This window comes from Adiantum capillus-veneris, chromosome 22 (assembly GCF_014529385.1).
Source record: "Adiantum capillus-veneris isolate H3 chromosome 22, ASM1452938v2, whole genome shotgun sequence".
NCBI lineage: Eukaryota > Viridiplantae > Streptophyta > Polypodiopsida > Polypodiales > Pteridaceae > Adiantum > Adiantum capillus-veneris.
In genome coordinates this window covers 146924897-146945109 of record NC_140952.1, presented here as the reverse complement: position 1 = coordinate 146945109, position 20213 = coordinate 146924897, and the positions used below count along the sequence as shown (strand labels likewise).

At 47.1% G+C, this 20213-nt stretch overlaps 1 protein-coding gene and 1 pseudogene across 8 annotated transcripts in view; one reads left to right on the top strand and one right to left on the bottom strand.

The window, feature by feature from the left end:
* Positions 1-450: 450 nt before the first annotated feature.
* Positions 451-20213, bottom strand: part of LOC147430394 (uncharacterized) — a 66711-nt gene continuing 46948 nt past the window's right edge. For 6 of the 8 annotated variants that reach the window (XM_086494849.1, XM_086494850.1, XM_086494853.1 and 3 more), the window contains one exon: positions 734-1662. In XM_086494849.1, the coding sequence (XP_086350975.1) occupies positions 957-1662 (706 nt within the window). In that variant the 3' untranslated portion in view covers positions 734-956. The other 2 variants (XR_015185785.1, XM_086494855.1) reach the window with 2 other exon arrangements.
* LOC147430395 (uncharacterized) lies at positions 14421-17180 on the top strand (annotated as a pseudogene).

The window sequence follows — 20213 nt, the reverse complement described above, 5'->3', positions numbered from 1 at the left end:
TGGAGCACTGAGCCAGATAAGAGTATATGGCGTCTGCATTTAAGACTTGAGAAACTTGGCAAGTACTTTTTGCAGGCCGACATGCATTTCTCGGTCCAAATTTGATGACTTTTCTTAAGACATCAGATAGAAAAAGTGAGTAATCCCAAGAGACCTCAAAGATCTGTAGGACGAGTCTTGAACTCAAGACTTGTTGCTTGAGAGGGCAATGGCTACCACACATGGGAGATGTAATATCTCTCTCTCTCTCTCTCTCTCTCTCTCAACTCCTCGTCGGCTAGATCTTTAAGGTCTCTTAGGATAGTTTCCTACGACGTTAAAACTCTCTTCTTCTTCTTCTTCTTCTTTTCTCTCTCTCTCTCTCTCTCTCTCTCTCTCTCTCTTTTGCACTCCTCCTTTGCAACTGCAAGCCTGTTTTACGCAAGTTCTATTTTTATTACAAGCACGGAACGCTGAAAAACCAGCATCTAAAATAGCTTCAAATAAGCCTTAAAATTGTGTACAACCGCGGGCACAATCCCAAGAGACTTCAAAGATCTGCGGGACCAGTCTTGAACTCAAGGCCTATAGGAACAATCCAAGACCTCTTAAGATCAGCAGGACGAGTTTTGAACTCAAGATCGGTTGTTCCAAAAGGATACTCAATTTGGCTCTTCACACAAGTAAGAAAAGAAGTTTTAACTTCCTGCAAGAGACCCAAAGATGTATCCGTCGAGACTAAACCTCAGACCTGTTTTGAACAAGAAAAGAAGTTTTAACGTTGTGGAACAATCCCAAATGACACAAAAGGATTTATCAGACCTGTTTTGAGAGAGAGGAAGAAGATACAATGCAAAGAGACCTCACAGATCTATCCACAGAGAGAGAGAGAGAGAGAGAGAGAGAGATTACATTATAGCTAGCTTGGCTGGGTAATCGATACATTGGCAAGGTTGAGAATTGCTCTGCTATGACATTCAGGAAAATGACCCACTAGTCACGGTCATGTCCCTGACAGAATTTGTGCCATGGGTTACTTCCTCTTTTACCTCTCGTTTGTCACTTGCACACTCAGATGAGCGCAAAACAACCTTCTTATCATGTCTTCCAATGACGGTGACATCCTCCAGTGAGGATAGGAGGGACAAGAGAGAAGGATGCCCCAAAACTTTGTTATCTAGTGCATAGCCATACCGTGCTTTGAAGTTGGGCTTGATATACACAAGTTCCACCTCACTGTCATTCTGTAACAAATCTAAGAGCATTTTCTTCAGGTCGTTGCGAATGTCAACTGCAAACATTTCGCTACAAACGTCTGTTTTCGGTATGCCACTATGTACATCAGCATCATCCATACTATGCTCAATGGACGAGTCAAACATTGAATTTCCACAACACTTTTTTTCCACGTTTTGAGACATAGTCATGGCTTTGCCAATCTCTTTATCAGTTAGCTGGCATGTGTCATTCTGTTTTGTTGCCGTCGAAGCAGAGTTACTTCCCTTTCCCTTTGATACTTTTTCATCCTTGCTACCTTTCGAGTTATTGTTGCCCATTGTCTCTCTCTCTATCTGCAACATGATCTTTGCATGACAAACCTTTGACAGCTGAATCAGCTCCTCCTGTTTTAGGTTAGGTACGCATTTGCGGTTACTCTCCACCAGAAATTTGAGCACATCATCCCTGTAACTAACTCTCTCTCTCTCTCTCTCTCTCTCTCTCTCTCTCTCTCTCTCATGGGCTTGTACCATTTTAATGACAAAGAGGCCAATTGTCAGTTACAAAATATGCCTGTAACTATCTCTCTCTACTCGCTACACCTTCACACGGGAGACAGACTCTGTATACATAGATGGGATCTACAGACGCCTATGCACAGAGGAGCAAGGGCGACCTCTGGAGGAGCTTACTACTATATTGACACAGACACTACATGATGCAGCAGCAGAGGCATACCCAGCCTGAGCAGAGACGCCGTTCGGGGAGCATGCCCCAGAATAGTTGGTATGATGAGGAATGCCGTGACACTAGAGCTAGACTTCAGAGGGAGGTGCTTTTGGGGGACATCACTCACAGACAGTCACAGATTGACTTCCGACGCCTAGTGCGGCGGAAGAAGAGGGCATTTTTGGCCCGGCTAGAGCAGGATCTATATCAGCTATTCTTGAGTCAAGACTCACGTGAGGCATGGCGGCTCTTTCAGGAGCACTCTCCCCCCCCCGCCATCACTTCTACAGAGGACTGGGGCCAATACGCATCATCTCTGTACACAGTTCCTGAGCAACCCCCCCTTCCCGACCCTCCCGATCCATGCCCACACACAGGTGCTTTTTTCACCGCGGAGATGGTGAGGAAGGCCATTGACAGGATGAGGACTGGGAGAGCATACGATCATGATGGTTTAGTGGCTGAGCATTTCACGCATGCCAGAGATCTACTAGCAGAGCTTCTAGCAGTGATGTTTAACCGTGCCATGTGTGAGGGCTTGCCTGTTACTTGGAGCCTATCTACTATTGTACCTATCTTCAAGTCGGGAGACCCTATGGAGCCTGGGAATTATCGCACTATCATGATTGGACACACATTGGCACGGTTGTACGCATCTATTCTTGAGCAGCAGCTGAGTAGATGGGCAGAGAGGGAGGCGATACGCGCAGCCGGGCAGGCAGGGTTCAAGAGGGGTTTTTCTACTCTTGATCATATCTTGACACTCAGAGCCATCATTGAGGAGGTAGATCGCGCTGGAGACGGAGCTATTGTAGCTTTGTGGATTTCCGCAAAGCATTTGACACAATGCCTAGAGCTAGATTGATGCGCAGATTACAGCAGATGGGAGTACCCACAGAGCTCATTTGGGGGGTCATGGCATTATACAGGTCAGTAGTGGGGCAGGTACGCACCTCAGAGGGTCTATCCACACCGATTCACTCCACTATTGGGGTGAAGCAGGGCTGCCCACTCTCTCCTACTCTATTTGGTATGTATGTGGATGAGGTTTCTAATTACATTGAGAGAGATGGTGATAGAGGTGCACAGCTGGCAGGGACATGGATTCCATTATTGTTATATGCTGATGATATTGTGTTGATCTCCGACTCTCCGGAGGGGATGCAACGTCACTTGGATGCTTTGAATAGGTTTGCTTAGGAAAGTGGTTTGTCCGTCAACCTTGGTAAAACCAAGGTCATGGTATTTAATACCACCCCACAGTGGATCAGGAGGTCAACGCCAGCATTCACATACAGCCAGGAGAATGTGGAGTATACAGATGCGTACACTTACCTCGGAGTGGTTTTTAGTGGGCCAGCATTTTCATTGAGGAGGGCAGCAGAGACTAGACTGACCAGAGCCCATGTAGCATTGGGTAGATTGGAAAGGATGTGTTCACAGGTTCAGTTTCAGGAGCCTCGGACGAAGCTTTGGCTCTTTGACACTTTGGTGGCTTCTGCATTGCTTTATGGAGCTGAGATTTGGGGACCTTCATTGGATCATCACGGGAGGACAGGCAGCAGTGATGGATGGGGGGGACATGGAGAAGCCTCTGGTCTCTATGATCTCGCGGCTCATTAGAGCCAACGCCTCAGTACCACGTGCTATTGTTCGAGCAGAGCTAGCTGCCCCCCCACTAGTGGTTGAGGCGCTCACCAAATCTGTCTCCTTCATACACCGCATGTGGGAACTTCCCAGAGACAGATATGCCCGCCTTGCACTTGAGTCCTCTCAACAGTTAGCCATGCACGGAGATACAACATGCTGGTATGGGGAGATGACATCATGGTTTCAGGCGCATGGGTTCAGCATAGACAGATTGCCTCCCTTCGAGTACTCACTAAATGCACCCTCTCTAACTCTTACACAATCCGAGATCACCAGGCTCATTCGCCAGGACGTGACTCAGCTAGACACCAGGAGGACATGGATACAGCCAGCACAGGAGCTGGGCACGAAGATGGCTTTCTACAAAGAGCATCTCCTCCAGCTTACGATTGATGGTTTTGTGACGAGGCCCAGATACATGGACACCCAGTTGTCTCATGGGATACGATGTGCTATCGGCTAGATACACACATCTTCACACCAGCTGCGGATCGAGACTAGGAGATACAGCGGAATACCAACAGAGGCCAGGACATGCCCCCTATGTGAGATCGAGCCTCAGACAGAGTTGCACTACACATGCCACTGCCCCGTCTACTACGAGATACGAGGCCAATTCCATTGCTTGTTCAGAGAGGGCTTTGGACCATTCTCCAAAGTCATGCAATACGAGGATCAGAGATGCTTGGGTTTGTTTTTGCTCGAGCTACGCAGACACAGAGAGAGCCTGATGAGAGGACAGGCTAGCCAGTCTCAGAGACAGATCACAGATTTCTTTAGAGCTGCCACTGGACGCTCGGAGGAGTTACTACCACAGCACAACTCGTCGTCTCACACCAGAGGCACACTGATCGACCGAGCGACTGAGCTGGGGAGATCCAGACGCCCACGACTGCGGAGGACTACACAGCATCGGTGGAGGCTACATCAAAGGATTCGGATCACTTTGGCTCGACATGCACGACGCCCGGTCAAACTACTGACCATGGAGGAGATTGATGAGATCCGACAGCAACCGATGCTGGATCTCTTGTGATCTAGCTATCCCAGCTAGCTGCTTAGTTCACACCTAGTAGTTTAGGATTCCATAGTATTTTATTGTGACATTTGTCATTTCATTTTTGTCATCTTGTTACTCTGACTCTGCCTTTGTATCAGATCCACCACATTGTAACTTTCTGGTCTCATAGGTCACTTTGGCCTTTCGAAGACGTTAATATAACATTTCATTTCATTCATTTCATTTCTCTCTCTCTCTCTCTCTCTCTCTCTCTCTCTCTCTCTCTCTCTCTCTCTCTCTCTCATGGGCTTGTACCATTTTAATGAGTCATGACAAAGAGGCCAATTGCCAGTTACAAAATATGTCTGTAGCCAGCCTCTAGATACAACCAAAGGTGAAAAAAACACGTCATGGTACATAATTGTCACATGCACATATAATGCTATGTGCATGTTGACAAGCTGTAACTCCTACTTCTAGGGTTTAAGATAGCTTAGGAAGTGTTATGGCAACCTTGTGAGCTTGTTCACAAGATGCGCATGCCGAGGCACTTTAGTTAGTTGCATACCCTTTGATTGCACAGGGCAGTATCAAGTGTCCCGCGGGCAATGGGCATCAGAACTGCTCACATTTAGGGCTCTAATCATTAGAATTGGCCTAGGTAGGTTAGTGCATTGGTTGTGATTGGCATGGAACCCAAGAAAAACTTGGGCGTGTCCATCTCTCTAATCTATGCTTTTGAAGAGTGGCAGGTAAACCGTAACCTAAAAAAAAAGGGCTTGTCCAACCTCCTCACACATCCTCACTTCCACTCATGGAGAGCAAACCTTGCACATTACGACAAGCCAATCGACGTGAGGTGGGAAAAAGCAACCTTGGTGTGAGCCCAAGGCCACTAAGGGGTGCATCCACAAGGAGCTGAGCTTGGGTAAGAGAAAATGCATTCTTAAGCACAGATTCCAAGCAATACCAAGGATCCAGTACCAGAGTACCCCGAGTAACACAGTACCCCAATACTCAGTGCATGGTCATCACCCGAAGCCGATAGGATACTTTGCATGAAGGTGATGAGTCTGAAGTTGAAAAAAAACTCCCTACACAAGGCGGGAGGTTTTAGGCGTCTCCTCTGTCTCCTTCCTTGCCATGGATTGCACCAACCTCTATGGAGGCTTTGATCAAGTCAATGGTGGAGATGAGGCTACAATAGGAGGCTCAATCGCCCATAGTTGAAAGGGAAAGAGTGGCTCTAGAGAGGGAGCGTGTAGCTCAAAGGATAGCTTTGAAGAAAAGAGGATACCTATCCAGCTAGAGTGTCAAGCCCAGAAGACCTACTATCACAAACTGCTGACATATCAAGCCACTGAAGAACAGAGCCAACCTGTAGATCCTGGCCGAGGGGCCTCAACCTTGGAAGCAGCAGAAGAAGTTTACCAAATTGCAAAGTCTTGCCAAGTGGCCTATTTTTAAAGAGGAGTTCCCACCAACTTATGGGACCCCATCCGATGGGGCCCAAGTGACCCAAAGCAGCACCCACACACTACAACCCCAGCGTAAAGAATGATGACGTGGCACTGTTGTATGGAGCCCCCGCAAGTCGCACTAACACGCTGATGACGTGGCAGACTGTACGGACGCCCAAAAAACGAGCTGACAGTCTGCCGACGTGGCAGTACGGAATCCCGCAAAAAGTGTTGACTGTTTTTAGTGCTGGCAGCTTTTTGGACCAAAAGCTTTTAAAACTTGAAGCTTTTCATGTAATTGCTTTTGAGAGGCCAAGGGCCTTTAAATATCACTTGAGGACCTCTTCTCTGGCATTCTCGCACGAGCGGAAGCAAAGCAAGAGCCTCAGGCTATTGTACTGAGTTCAAGCAATATAAAGAAATACCAAAAGGGGTGCCAGGGTATGGGGCCGGTGCTCTCTCGGCATGAAACTCTGCCACTCCCCATCTCATGTGTCGTGCATCTCTTTCAATTCAGTTGTTATTTAAAGTGCTTAAAGTTGTTCAGTCTGCAAATTGCCCTACCCAGAGTTTGACAAATAAGTAAAATAAATACCTAAAGCCAAAATAAATATTGGGATCACACTCCATTCACTTGAGATGCTATAACTTTGACACCCTCTCTGCAGCTCATAGTGCACATATGTAGGAAGGCCAAGTCGATGAGAAGCTATCATGGACACCCCAGTAGTATGCCTACTAATGGGATACACCTCCGTTATGCAGCCACCAATCTTTTTACCTTGGAAGAATGCCATCTTGATTTTTTACCTTGGAATGTCATCTTGAGCACCGTTTGCCTCATAGAAAATTGAACTATAGACCACCCTACTTCCAACAATCCCCATTCATGAATTGTAACACATCACATCCAAACATTCCTAGATAATGAACTTTGAAATACATCCTATCCAGAATCCGGCCGACAACAATTGATTGGTGCACTCATCCATAGTGTTTTTATATGTCACATTGATTCCTTGCCAAACACATGTGCCTTGAACTCCAACCCACAAGTTCAAACACCGATAACTTGAAATCCAACACATGGGTTCAAATCATTTGTAGGAGCTTCTCTTGCCCCTCTCTCCTGCTCACAAGCATGAAGCTAGTTGCGGCAACCGCCACCTCACTAGAAATCTGGCATCGTGGCCATTGTGGCCGCCACCACGTGTGCCATGCCGATCTCCTTTGTCAAATCTTTATCGCCGCTATCTCTACCTTTGCCTTTGTCCTTTTGTGAGTTCCTACTTTTGCCTTTGTGAAGCATCATTTGATAAAGTCATGGGGGGGCTCAAATTGACACTGCCCGTTCCAAGCTTTATTAGCTATATAGGAGACCCTAGGGGTCTCCTCTCCAGGCAGAGAAGCAATACTTGCAATAACAGTACCCAGCAACACGAGTACCACTATAGCGTTGTCAACCTACAGCACCCGATCAGCCCATCAATACCAATGCTTTTGGTTTTCAGCCCAAGACAGCAGATCAGCCAGCGTTTTCAGATTTCAGCCCATCTACATTGTTATCATCAGCACCCTCAACATCGTCATTAGCAGATCAGCCCATAGCCTCGTCAAGTTGCAAATCCAGCCTCAAATCCCTAGCATTTTGCATTTTCAGCCATTAGCCTCGCAGATCCAAGCATTAGTAGCAAGATCCCATCAGCATCTCAGCATCTATTATCATTGTATCAGCATTTGTGCAATCTAAAGCAATTACCTCTCTAAAGATAGAGAGGGGGGGCCCTTGGAGGGGGGTTTGCAACCCCATCTGATGTTAGTCTTCTCTCTCTCTCTCTCTCTCTCTCTCTCTCTCTCTCTCTCTCTCTCTCTCTCACTCATAGTATCATTCTCTTTTCTCTCTCTCTAGTCTTTGCACATCTCTCACATGAAGTAAAAGGAACCTTGGGTACGCATTGAGCACTCATCCTAAGCATTCACCATCAATCACTTCCGCTGCACATTACACTCTCAAGAGGGTCCCTCTCCCATGGTCATTCGAGATGAGTAGGGCATTCCGTCTTCGCCACTAATCTCTCATGTGCAGGCCAAGCATGAGCTACGTAGAGGAGTTCAATCGGCTTTAATTTATGTCACTTTAATGGCTAAGGACTTGAAGACTATAGAGAGGTACTCAGGTAAAGCTAACCCAGTTGCACGTACATTAAGTCGTAAAGGACAAATCTTGGCTCTTGAATCAAGGTCCATAGTCTCCCTGAACAGGGTATCTTTTGATAGCAGTATGCAAATTTCAAGTTTGGTAAGCAATGGTTGCAGGCTCTTGCTACACAAGGCCCAACAACTATCTCATTCATGATGGTCTCTTGTATTTTTGTCATCATCTTTGTGTGTTACCTTCTCTTAGAGAAGCCATATTGCACCGAGGGAATACCACTTGTTAGAAAAAGTAGAAAGACTCTTTTATTGGCCTAAAATGTGAAAAGAGGTGTTTAGATATGTTATGCCTTGTTCTATTTGTCAAAAGTTGAGCCCCTAGGGGTCAGTAGCAAGGTCTTTTGATGCCGTTACCTCTTCCCAAAGGCCCGTTTTAGGACATTTCCATGGATTTTGAGACTAATCTTCCACCTAATTTGCATTCAAGGAATAGATAATGTTTAACCATTGTTAATAGTTTCAATAAGTCTTGCATGTTGATTCCTTGTAGGGCCATAGTCACAGCACAAGATGTAGCATGTTTTGTCATTAAGAATTGGTATTCCTTTTGTAGTTTTTCAAAGTCGATTATTTCAGAGATGTTTACGTCAAATTTTTGGCAAGTATCCTTTGAAAATTTTTGCACTAAGTTAAATTTTTTATCTGCATTTCATCCACAATCACATGGTCAAATTGAGGATTACAATCAGTCAACCTTTGATGTTTTGCAGTTATATATGCATGATCAACACTCTCATTGGGAACAGTAGCTCTCATTAGTACAAGCATTTTGAACAGTAGCACTCATTAGTACAAACATTTTGAATGACTCGTATTCCATGCCATTGGTAGAACTCTGTATGAGGCAACATTTGGCAGTCGTTCCAGTCTTTGTTGACTAGATCGGTATGTCAGTTGCTTGATGCCAATGCTGAGAGCCACTCCTTGGAAAAGGCGACTGAGAGTATGAAGCTTCGGCTAAGCAAGGCTCAAGAATCTTATTCAAGGCAGGCTAACAAGCATCGTCAGGATGTTACTGTCAAGGAAGGGGATTGGGTGTATCTTAGAATCATGAATTAAAGGCTTAAATAAGTAGAAAAGAAGTGTCCAAAGTTGTCTTTTTGGATATATGGTCCATTTCCAATCATTAAAATGATAAATGATGTCTATAAAATTGCGGTTGCCTAATTCATGGTAAATGCACAATGTTTTCCATGTTTCTTGGTTGAAGTTGTTTTAGGGAAATCTCCCAAAGGAGATTCTCGAAGAAGATGAGCCTGAGATCGTAGACGAAGCTGAAGTCATGGAGCCGGAGAAAATTTTCTCACATTACTTTCGGCACTGTTTTAGCAAGCAAGGTACTTTTTGAAGTTCTAGGATCGCAGAACCCACGAGGCAGTGTGGGTCCATGAAGATTTCTTTGCAGATTACCTGGAGTTGTTGGCATACCACAAGGAAGGCCCACGCAGCTCGGTATCAGTACCTCACCTTGAATGTAATGTGTAGCGGAAGTGATTGATGGTGAATGCTCAGGATGAGTACTCAGTGTGTACTCAAATTTCTTTTTATTTCATGAGAGATGTGAAAAGACTAGAGAGAGAAGAGAGAATGATACTGTGAGTGAAGGTTCTGCGAGTGAAAGAGAGAGAGAGAAAGGAGACTTAACACTAAATGGGGTCCCAAACCCCCTCCAAGGGACCCCCTCTCTATCACTAGAGAGATATTTTCTTTAGAGTACACAAATGATGATACAATGGTCCTAGATGCTGAGATGTTGATGGAATCTTGCGGTAGATACTTGGATTTCGAGGCTAAGGGCTGGAAACTGAAAACGCTAGGGCTGATTTGACTTGAAACTGCGATCTCAAGATGAGGCTAGGGCTGAAATCTGAAAACGATGGCTGATCTGCTGTCTTGGGCTGAAAACTGAAAACGCTGGTACCGATGGCTGGATCTGCGACGGTATGACGAGGTTATGGCTGAAATCTGCTAACGCTAGGGCTGATCTGGTCTTGCCGGCTGATGCTATGAAAAAACGCCATGGTAATGGGGATGAGGGTGCTTGTACTGCGGGTACTTGGTGCTTGTATTGAGGATACTAACTTATGCTTGAGAAGTGACCTGTCACAAATTGCTCACGTGTCAAGCCACTAAAGACCCGGCACGTTGGGGTTTCCGAGACCCAACCCTAGCCGACCGACTGATCCCAGTTGAGGGATCTAAACCCTAAAAAGAAGCAGCACAAGAAGAAGAAACATAGAAGAAGTTTTACCAACTTACTAAGTCATCCCGAGTGGCCTAAAACTTAAAGAAGTTCCCACCAACTTATGGGACCTCGTTCGATGGGGGCCCAAGTGCCTACGGTCATTTAACTAAAGCAAGACCCTCACATATACACACAAAAACCCCTACGTAGCTGATTTGATGACATGGCTAACTTGTATGGATGCCCCGCATTTTACGCTGACAGGCTGTACAGACGCCACGAATTGCGCTAACAATTGCTAACGTGGCAACATACGGATTTTTTGCTTTTGCGCTGAGCTTTTGACCAATTGAATGCTTTTCATGTACTGCTTTTGGGATGGCCTAAGGTTTCATGTATTGCTTTTGGATGGCCTGAGACAACTTTAAAAATGTGCAGAGGGCTCATACTCTCACACTCTTCCGGATGAAGGTGCAAAGCGCGAGTACCGGCATTGTACTGAGTTCAAGCAATATAAAGAAATACCAAAAGGGGCGCCAGGGTTTGGGGCCAGTGCTCTCTTGGGGTGGAACTCCACCACTCCGTGTCTCGTGTGTTGTGCATCTCTTTCCGTTTGAAGTGCTAAAAGTCTTTTCGGTTGGCACGTGGTGCCCTTCCTACTACATGACCCATGGGGTCACTTATATTATGGAATTAAATCTGGGTCGAGCAATGCCACTATAAACCCGTAATTTCTTAAAATGTCGCTTATTATTGAGTTAACTAACTACTTATAAGAGGTGCTTCAAGTTGGGTACTAATGCAACTGTATGGGAACACTCCCCAGTGCCAGCAGACACTCGTTGTGCTCATGTGCAATCATAGGGTATGCAACTAATCTAAGTGCATGGACATGCATGTCCTAAGTCAAGGCTCATAAGCGTGCCAAAACACTCCCTAGGCTGTCCTAAACCCTAGAGATAGAAGTTGCTTGTCTACATGAACATAGGGTTAGATGTGCAAGTGACATTGAAAGAGGGATTTGTCGCGTGCACATCTACCTCTATGTGCATGTGGACAAGTTGTAACTCCTACTTCTAGGTTTAGGACAGCCTAGGAAGAGTTATGGCAACCTTGTGAGCCTGTTCACAGGACATGCATGCCCGAGCACTTTAGTTAGTTGCATACCCTATGATTGCATTGCAGGGCAGTATTAGGTGTCCCACAGACAATGGGCATCAAAATTGTTCACATTTAGGACCCTAATCATTAGAACTGGCCTAGGTAGTTTAGTGCATGTGAATCACCTCTTATTGATAAGTTAAAATATTAATAAGTGAACCTTTAAAACAAAAAAATCCACTATGTGGAGTCGTGGGGGCACTCCTGCTACTCGGCCTCTCTTTCTAGAAGCATATAAAAGAGCCCTTGGCTCACTCATTGGATCATGAGAACAGTACCCACAGGGAGCAGCCAGCGCCTCAGCAAGGAGCACCAAGTAGTAGCGTTTTTTCCACCAGAACCCCATCGCCAGCAATTTAGCCCAATTCACCAAGAAGACGTCGTGGCCCGTCATGATGAGCTCCAAAATATTGCCTCAGAACCTTCCAAGTGCAAAATTGAAGCCACTCGTGAACTTTGAGCCAAAGGGAGAATGTTCTACCATGAGGCCAACAAAAGTCGATCCAACATACTAACATAGTAACAAGTAGCATCCTTGATAGTAGCAATATCCTCTAGCGTGATATCGTAGGCCCATAGGGAGGGGTCAGGAGCAGCCGTAGTGGTTTCCATAAGCGGTGTAGTATCCACCATAGAAGAAGATCTGAAGGAGGGTTGCCATATGATTGTGGACTGGAGGGATCTCCAAGAAAACGTCTCTCTGTGTGCACAGGTTGAGAAACCAACAAGGTGAGAAAGGTTTAACATGTGGAAAAGCTCTCTCTCTCTCTCTCTCTCTCTCTCTCTCTCTCTCTCTCTCTCTCTCTCTCTCTCTTCACCTTTTTCAACCTTCAATACAAAGGGACCTCACCCATTGAGTCACTCCCCTTGAATTGCCCTGAACGGCTATGGCAAAAGGGGCCACAAAGGATGAAATGGCCAAGATGGAGGACAAGCTACACGCCACGATCAAAGAAAACAAGAAATTGACCGACTCCGCCATCACCACTATCATCAACCGCCTCTCCAAACTTGAGAAAGAAGTAGAAGTCTTGAACAAAGAGAAAGAAGAATGGGCAAGGGAGAAGGAAGACAAAAAGAAGGAGCTTGAGGGATGGAAGAAAGAGAAGGAAGAGATGCATGAGCAAATGGCCATCCTCAAGGCCTCAATCGCATCCCTTACCCCCGAGGAAGGGGAATTCAACAAGGACACAAAGGAGGCCACCAAAGAAGAACTCACTAAAGCCCTTACCGAGAGCCTGGAAGACAAGCTCAAAGCCACACAGGAGGGATGGGTAGAAGTGGTCAAGAAGAACCCAAGAAAGAAGCGAAAGAGGACGCCCACAAGGAAGAAGCTCTCCTTGTACACACCACCCTTGAAGAGGAGAAGATGCGGAATGCCCGTCGCCTCAACATACGAGTCACCGGCATTGAAGAAGGGAAGGAATCCACCCCCGAGAAAGATGGTAAAACCTTATGCAACACACTTGGTTACAAAGTAGAAGACCCAACCCCCTTCACCAAAGCTTGGCGAGCCGGCAAAGACCTCACCAAGAAGAGGCCTCTTATACTCCAATTCCCATCGGAAGAACCCCGCACCCTTTTCATCCGAAAGAGGGTAATCCTACGAGGTCTCACGGGCCCCCCCATCTACCTAGATGACGACCTCACAAAAATGCAAGTGGAGCATAGAAGAGCATGCATGCCCCGGATCCAACAAGCACGCAATGAAGGAAAACGAGCCTCCTATCGCGACAGCTGGGTCATCATCGATGGCAAGGCCATAGCATAGGGACTCGCGGCCTATGGGACACTATATGAGGAGATACACATGGCAGTTTGGAACTGCAACGGCTCTCTGTGGACACACCCAGGGAGATTGGAGGAGGTGATACATGACAGAGACGTCATTCTACTCACAGAGACACATGAGAGCTCAGAGAGAGGTCTACCCCGAGTACAGGATTATCAGTGGGAGTCTACATACAGGAAGTGCACACGGCACAACACCACTAGAGGATCTGGCGGAGTAGTAGTCCTCTACCGTCGCTCACTCCATAGCAGGATACGGATAGTAGCCCGTGACCCAAGAGCACGCTACATGTGGGTGCAGATTGAGCTCTCTGATGAACACATTCTCTACATTGCCATTTGCTACTTCGCACCCAGTGGTTCTAGATTTGCACATACAGGCGGAGGAGAGACAGATGAGGCTCATACGCAGGGCGGAGAGGAGGAGGATGATACACTTTCACCGTATGCATGTCTAAGGGAGGAGATCATGGAATACTCCAGGCTTGGAGAAGTTTTCCTCACGGGAGACTTCAACGCCAGGACACAGAGTAGACAGTGTGACATCTACGACTTTGACGACCCAGAGCTACTCTCCACCATGGAGAACACAGAGGCAGAGAGGTTTTCTAGAGACACCACCACACCGACACCGTACGGGCGACATCTACTTCGCTTGGGATCACAGCACCGTCTCGTTATCTACAACGGGATGACGCAATGGCCATCATCTGGAGGCCTGACTTGCATACCACCATCAGTACCCAGTAGCGGCAGTACAGTGGACTACATCATTGGCTTCAGAGAGGCAGCTCACCTACTCACATCCTTCACCATCCCACCACTACCTATTGGGGCTGACCATGCATATCTTGCCCTCTCTTTCACTGGCTCACCCATCTCACACACACCACCCACACTCACACCACACACCACCATACATTTCACACATGAGCTAGCCAGAGTTTACTCATCACATGTCTACGAGGGGATCTACACTCTCGACCAAGATACACCACTCTCTACACTCACTAGCCAGCTTTCCGCAGTTCTACACACCTCAGCCCTCAGCTGCTTTCCAAATACTACCCACACTGGTAGACCTCCACCCTCTGGGACGATGCCCCAGAACCGATGGTACGACGAGGAGTGTAGGGATCTATACAGGCAGCTACGGGCTCGACAAGCCTTGGAGGAGATCACTGAGAGCGAGGTCCGGCAACAGATGAAGGCCATCACAAGCCGTAAACGGCGGGCCTTCGAAGAGGCACAGGAGCTTGAGCTATACCACCTTCTCATGAGTACAGACTGCGCCACCGCATGGAGGATTCTCAGAGAGCCACGTCCTACCACCCCCCTGGAGGATCCTCAGATCTGGAATGATTACGCCGAGCGCCTATACCAGATACCTAGGCAGCCACTGATCCCGGAGCCACCCGACCCTCGACCTACCACCTCGACTTTCTTCACAGCTAGTACGGAGAAGAGGGCCATTCGACGCCTCCAGCATGGCCGCTCAGCAGACCACACTAGACTACAGAGCGAGCACCTCATCTATGCAGCAGACACCCTCTCCCCCTTGATAGCACGTCTCTTCAACCGCGCTTTGGTTGAGGGACTACCAGAGGAGTGGACCATGCACACCATTGTGCCGATCCACAAATCTGGCGACACCTTGGACCCACGGAACTACAGGACTATCATGATTGGCCCCACATTGGCCAAACTATATGGGGCAGTTCTTGAGGCAGAGCTCAGCACATACGCAAATGCATCAGGGCTACGTGCACCACGACAGGCAGGGTTTCGACGCACTTTCTCGACCATCGATCACATCTTCGTGCTTCGTTGCCTGATCGACGGAGCGAAAGCACGAAAGAGGCGACTCTACTGCTGCTTTGTGGATTTCCGCAAGGCTTTTGACACCATCCCTAGAGAGAGACTCTTTCAGCGTCTCCAAGAGCTACAGATACCATCTGAGATGATATGGGCCATTCATTCTTTGTATGCACAGGTCGTAGGTAGAGTGCGGTGCCCAGGTGGAGTATCGGACCCCATTGCTAGCACCATTGGTGTGAAGCAAGGATGCCCCCTCTCCCCGACCCTATTTGGCCTCTACATCGACGAGATAGCAGATTACATCCTACGAGCAGGCGGGGCGGGCTCCGACTTGGCAAGTACACCAGTCCATATTATGCTCTATGCAGATGATATTATTCTAGTTTCTGAGACACAGGAGGGACTACAGAGCCACCTACACGCCTTGGATGATTTCTGCACACATCGAGGGCTCACAGTGAACCTTGGCAAGACCAAAGTCATGATCTTCCACACCTCCAAGACACTCCGGAGTAGAGCAGTGCTCATGGTAGCAGGTGGACAGGTTGAGGTAGTTGATTCATATGTATATTTGGGGGTGACTTTCGCTGGCACCACGGGCAGATTTTCCATGACCCAGGCAGCCAGAGACCGGCTTACACGAGGATATGCAGCATTGGCCACCTTAGAGCACAGATGCCACTAGGCCCACTTCCAGGAGCCCCACACCAAGGGGTGGCTTTTTGACACTTTAGTTACACCTGCCATGATGTACGCTGCCGCAGTATGGGCACCAGGACTCTCAACATCTCTCTGGACACAGATAGAGCGCCCACAGATCATTATGATCTCTTGTTTGCTCCATAGCAAACCATCAGTACCACACGACATCATCAGAGCAGAGCTAGCGACACCCCCGATGCTAGTAGACGCCCTCTTCTAAACAGTTTACTTCATCCAACGCATACGAGAGCTTCCACCAGATAGACTCACACGCAGAGCTTTCGAGGCATCGATACAGCTACATCAGGAGGGGGACACCAGAGCATGGTACTCACAGGTCACAAAGTGGTTCACATCCCATGGCTTGGACATCACACACTTGCCCCCTTTTCGGTATGATCTTGACTCCCCATACATACACCTCTCACACCATGAGAGGCATCGAGTTCTCAGACAGGATCTCTGGCAGCTGTACATCCGAGAGACATGGATCACACCCAGAGAGCCTCTTCCTACGAAGAGGCAATACTACAGAGACCACTTCCTGACCATCCTAGCAGATGGTTTCATCCAGAGACCGAGATACATGGATGTCCACATGCCACATAGAGCACGGGTCGTCATTGGACAGCTCAGAGTATCATCACACCAGCTAGAGATTGAGGCAGGGAGAGCTGTACATGTCCCCAGGGCAGAGAGGATATGCAGACTTTGCACAGCAGACATTGAGAGTGAGGAGCATTTTGTGTGCAGATGTAGAGCATATGAGGGGATCAGAGGCAGATATCCGACTTTGTTTGCAGATCAGCCCACCTTACACCAGATTCTTCAGTCCAGAGACCAGCGACTTTTCGGTCGCTTCCTCATAGAGGCACAGCAGCACCGGGACTCTCTCCTTCAGACATCATCAGTCGTGAGAGACGAGCGCAAGACAGCTTACAGATTTCTTCCAGAGGGGCACAGTAGTACCACCATCCCAGACTACTCAGAGAGGAGTGACTCTACAGCAGGCCGAGGAGGTCCGAGCTCGCAGATGTCCACGTCCCCATGGGCGTAGGGCACCCCGACTTCACCACAGAGAGATCCAGGAGCACTACTACAGATCTCTAGAGGAGAGACGCATCTGAGCTTTTGCAGATCCAGCCGCCATCCTACGGGGATTGTTCACACCTCACCCACCCATGCATCATGTCTTACACCCTGATTACGGGACTGGATGGAGCTAGAGATATGATGGCATTTCTTTCATGATTGTATATACCCCAGCATATAGGATTGCATCTCTCCCCTGTTTTTAGAACCCCACCCTTGTACCACCTCCCTCCTCCCTCAGTCCTTACACAGGATAGCTATTTTTGCTTTGTACCTTTTCATCCTTCACAGGATATCCAGAGGACACCCACCCCATGTACTTTGATTTGTCTCATAGGCCGATTTCAGCCTCCTATGGACGTTAAAAAATCTCTCTCTCTCTCTCTCTCTCTCTCTCTCTCTCTCTCTCTCTCTCTCTCTCTCTCTCTCTCTCTCTCTCTCTCTCTCTCTCTCTCTCTCTCTCGGGCTTGGTACCTTTTTCTATTACGTCATCAAAATTGCAAACACGGATCTGATAGTTGAAAAAAAACCATTCAATGATTACAAACCAAAGGCGAAAAACTACCAGCGATGCAAAGTTACGGAAGATAGGTGATACAACAAAAGGTAGGAATAAGGGAGCGAGGGAAGAAAGTAGCAGAGAGCTGAGCAAAATTAGGCCACCATGACATCGAGAGGAGGCCAAAAACTCCACCAAAGAATCTGCGATAGCCAACTCCAGATCTCCAAGGCCGTATACAACAGCGCATTGCAGCAAAAGAGACATCACCACCTCAAGAATGCTCCAAGGGCCGCAACAACAATGTGAGGCCAACAGTGGGTGAAGGCTATCTTGGAGAAACAACAATCCAAAATTTGCAAGAAGCCTCTCACCAGCATCTGCTATCATCAGCAACCAAAGGCCAACAAAAGAGGACAAACCCACATAGTTACCCGGAACGGGAATGGGGAACAAGAACAAGAGGGTGACAGGAACGGGGAAGAGGAGGGGGGGCCCGAACGGTAACGGGGCCCGAACGGTCGACTAAAGTAAGGCTTGAATTACCTCCATTCAGCTTAGTCCCAAATAAACTGCTAAACAACTCCAAAACTGCCTCCAAACCTGCACCACATATGTCCCCCAAACAACTCCAAATCTGCCCCCAAAAGCCTACTTTTTTGCCCCCAAATGCCTACTTTTGCCCATTCCGCCCCGCATTCCGCTGTTCCGCCTCGTTCCCCCCGTTCTGGAACACCGTTCCGGTTACACCCCGTTCGAAACGGCATTACGTTCCCGACTCCGTTTCAAGAACAAGACTCGTCCGGAACGCCGTTTCGGAACGCTTGGGCTATGTTCCATCCATTCCCATTCACACTGCAAACCCACCCCTCATTAGTCCCCTCAATCAGGTTTTCATTGGGTTGCACCTCAAGCACCTGTGCAATACTTGGGTGTGGAGGTTGGATTTGATCTAATGCCAAAATAGCACATTGCACCCCTCCTAAGCATCTGGAGGAAGCACCTCCACTAGAGCTCGACACATCTTTCCTTGGCAGGGAGGGTTGTGGTACCAACCATGTGCTTTTGACAACGGTGTTGTGCATTATTTGATTTTGAGAGTTTTTGTATAGGCCAAAACCAGCAGCTTATCAAGAATTTTTCATTGTCAAATAAAGATGGACAGTCTACACACACCATAATTGCATAAAAGGTCATCACCTTACCCACCTCGCAAAGGTGTTGATTTCCTAGTACCCACCAACTTATAAGTGTTGTGTGGGACTTTGAACTGAGCCTAGCCAACCTTTTACTACTCGGATTTCAATGCCAACTGGCTCGACCAACTTGTGGTGACCTAGCTCTTACTATTGCGGGTGAAACTCTCGACCGTCGGCCGTTTCATACTGGCCATACAAAGTCCGGCCATTTGTGGCTTCAAAAAGAGGGTCCCGAAAATTAAATAAAAATCAAGGGAAAGAAACCAAGAACTAAGGTTAGCGGTTGTCACAGCCTCATGACATACCTCCTCTTGATATCGCAAACGTCCTCGATTGCATGCCAGATATACATGCCATAGATGATTTAGTGTGGATCGTGGTTAGCACCCTTTTATCATCACATGTATCTGCAAGAAAGGTCATGGAACCTAGATACAAATGACTTAATGAAACCTTCATATTTTTATCATTTCCATCTATCATAGAAGTGAGTATTGTACCTTTAACACTTGTTGAGCGATGTATACTTCTATTGCACTGAATCCGTGTGTACATATAATGTGCTAGCTCCATCATTACCCCTCCTTTGAACACGTTGAGTTGGGGCATACATAGGTTGTAACCCAAAGGCCTACCTACGTAACCCAAAGGCCTCAAGGTAAAGCTGCAATACATTTGGTGACTCCAAAAGTTCATTCCCTTCCATCCACTTTGCATCCATAGGTGGATAGTTTTTTAACTTCACCAAATAGCGTTGTGCAACTTTTCCCTAAACTTTTCTTTCCTTATGTGCCAAAATCTGCTCAGGTACCAAGATCTCATCAAGTTCCTCAACTTCTGGTTGATCTTCATCTAGCATATCTTTTGGCACATCACCCACAAAGGGTCTTAGAAGACTCATGTGAAACGCATTATGAATCTTCCAAGTGTCAGGCAATTTCAGCCTATAAGCAACATCGTTGACCTTATCAAGTACTTGAAAAGGCCTATAGTAACGCATGCTGAGCTTAGAAAACAACCTTTTCTTGCCCTTCATCTTCTTTAACCTTGCCTTTTCAAACCGCAAAAGAACCCAATCACCAGGTGAAAACAAGAGTTCACGACGGTGATGATCATCACCCTTTTTCTGCTTTGCCGGAGTCTTCTCCAAGGCAAGCTTGATTTTCTTATACATGTCATCCATGTTCTCTACATATCGATCTGCTTCAAAAATCTTATCCTTTGTGTGCAAAATGGGAGGAAAGTTTTTGCCACCCTCAACAATTTCAAAAGGTGCCTTGCATGTTGACGAATGCACCGTATTGCTGTATGCATACTCAAGCATGGGTAAATACTGTTCCCACTTGCCTTTATTATCTGACACATAGCATTTCAGCAAATCTAAGACAGTAGAATTAGCCTCTTTGACTATCCATCGATTTGTGGATGAAATGAGGAGGAAAACTTGAGTGTAGTGGCTATGTTTCCAAACAAGCTTCTTCAAAACAGGCTTGTCATACGAGGATCATGATCACTG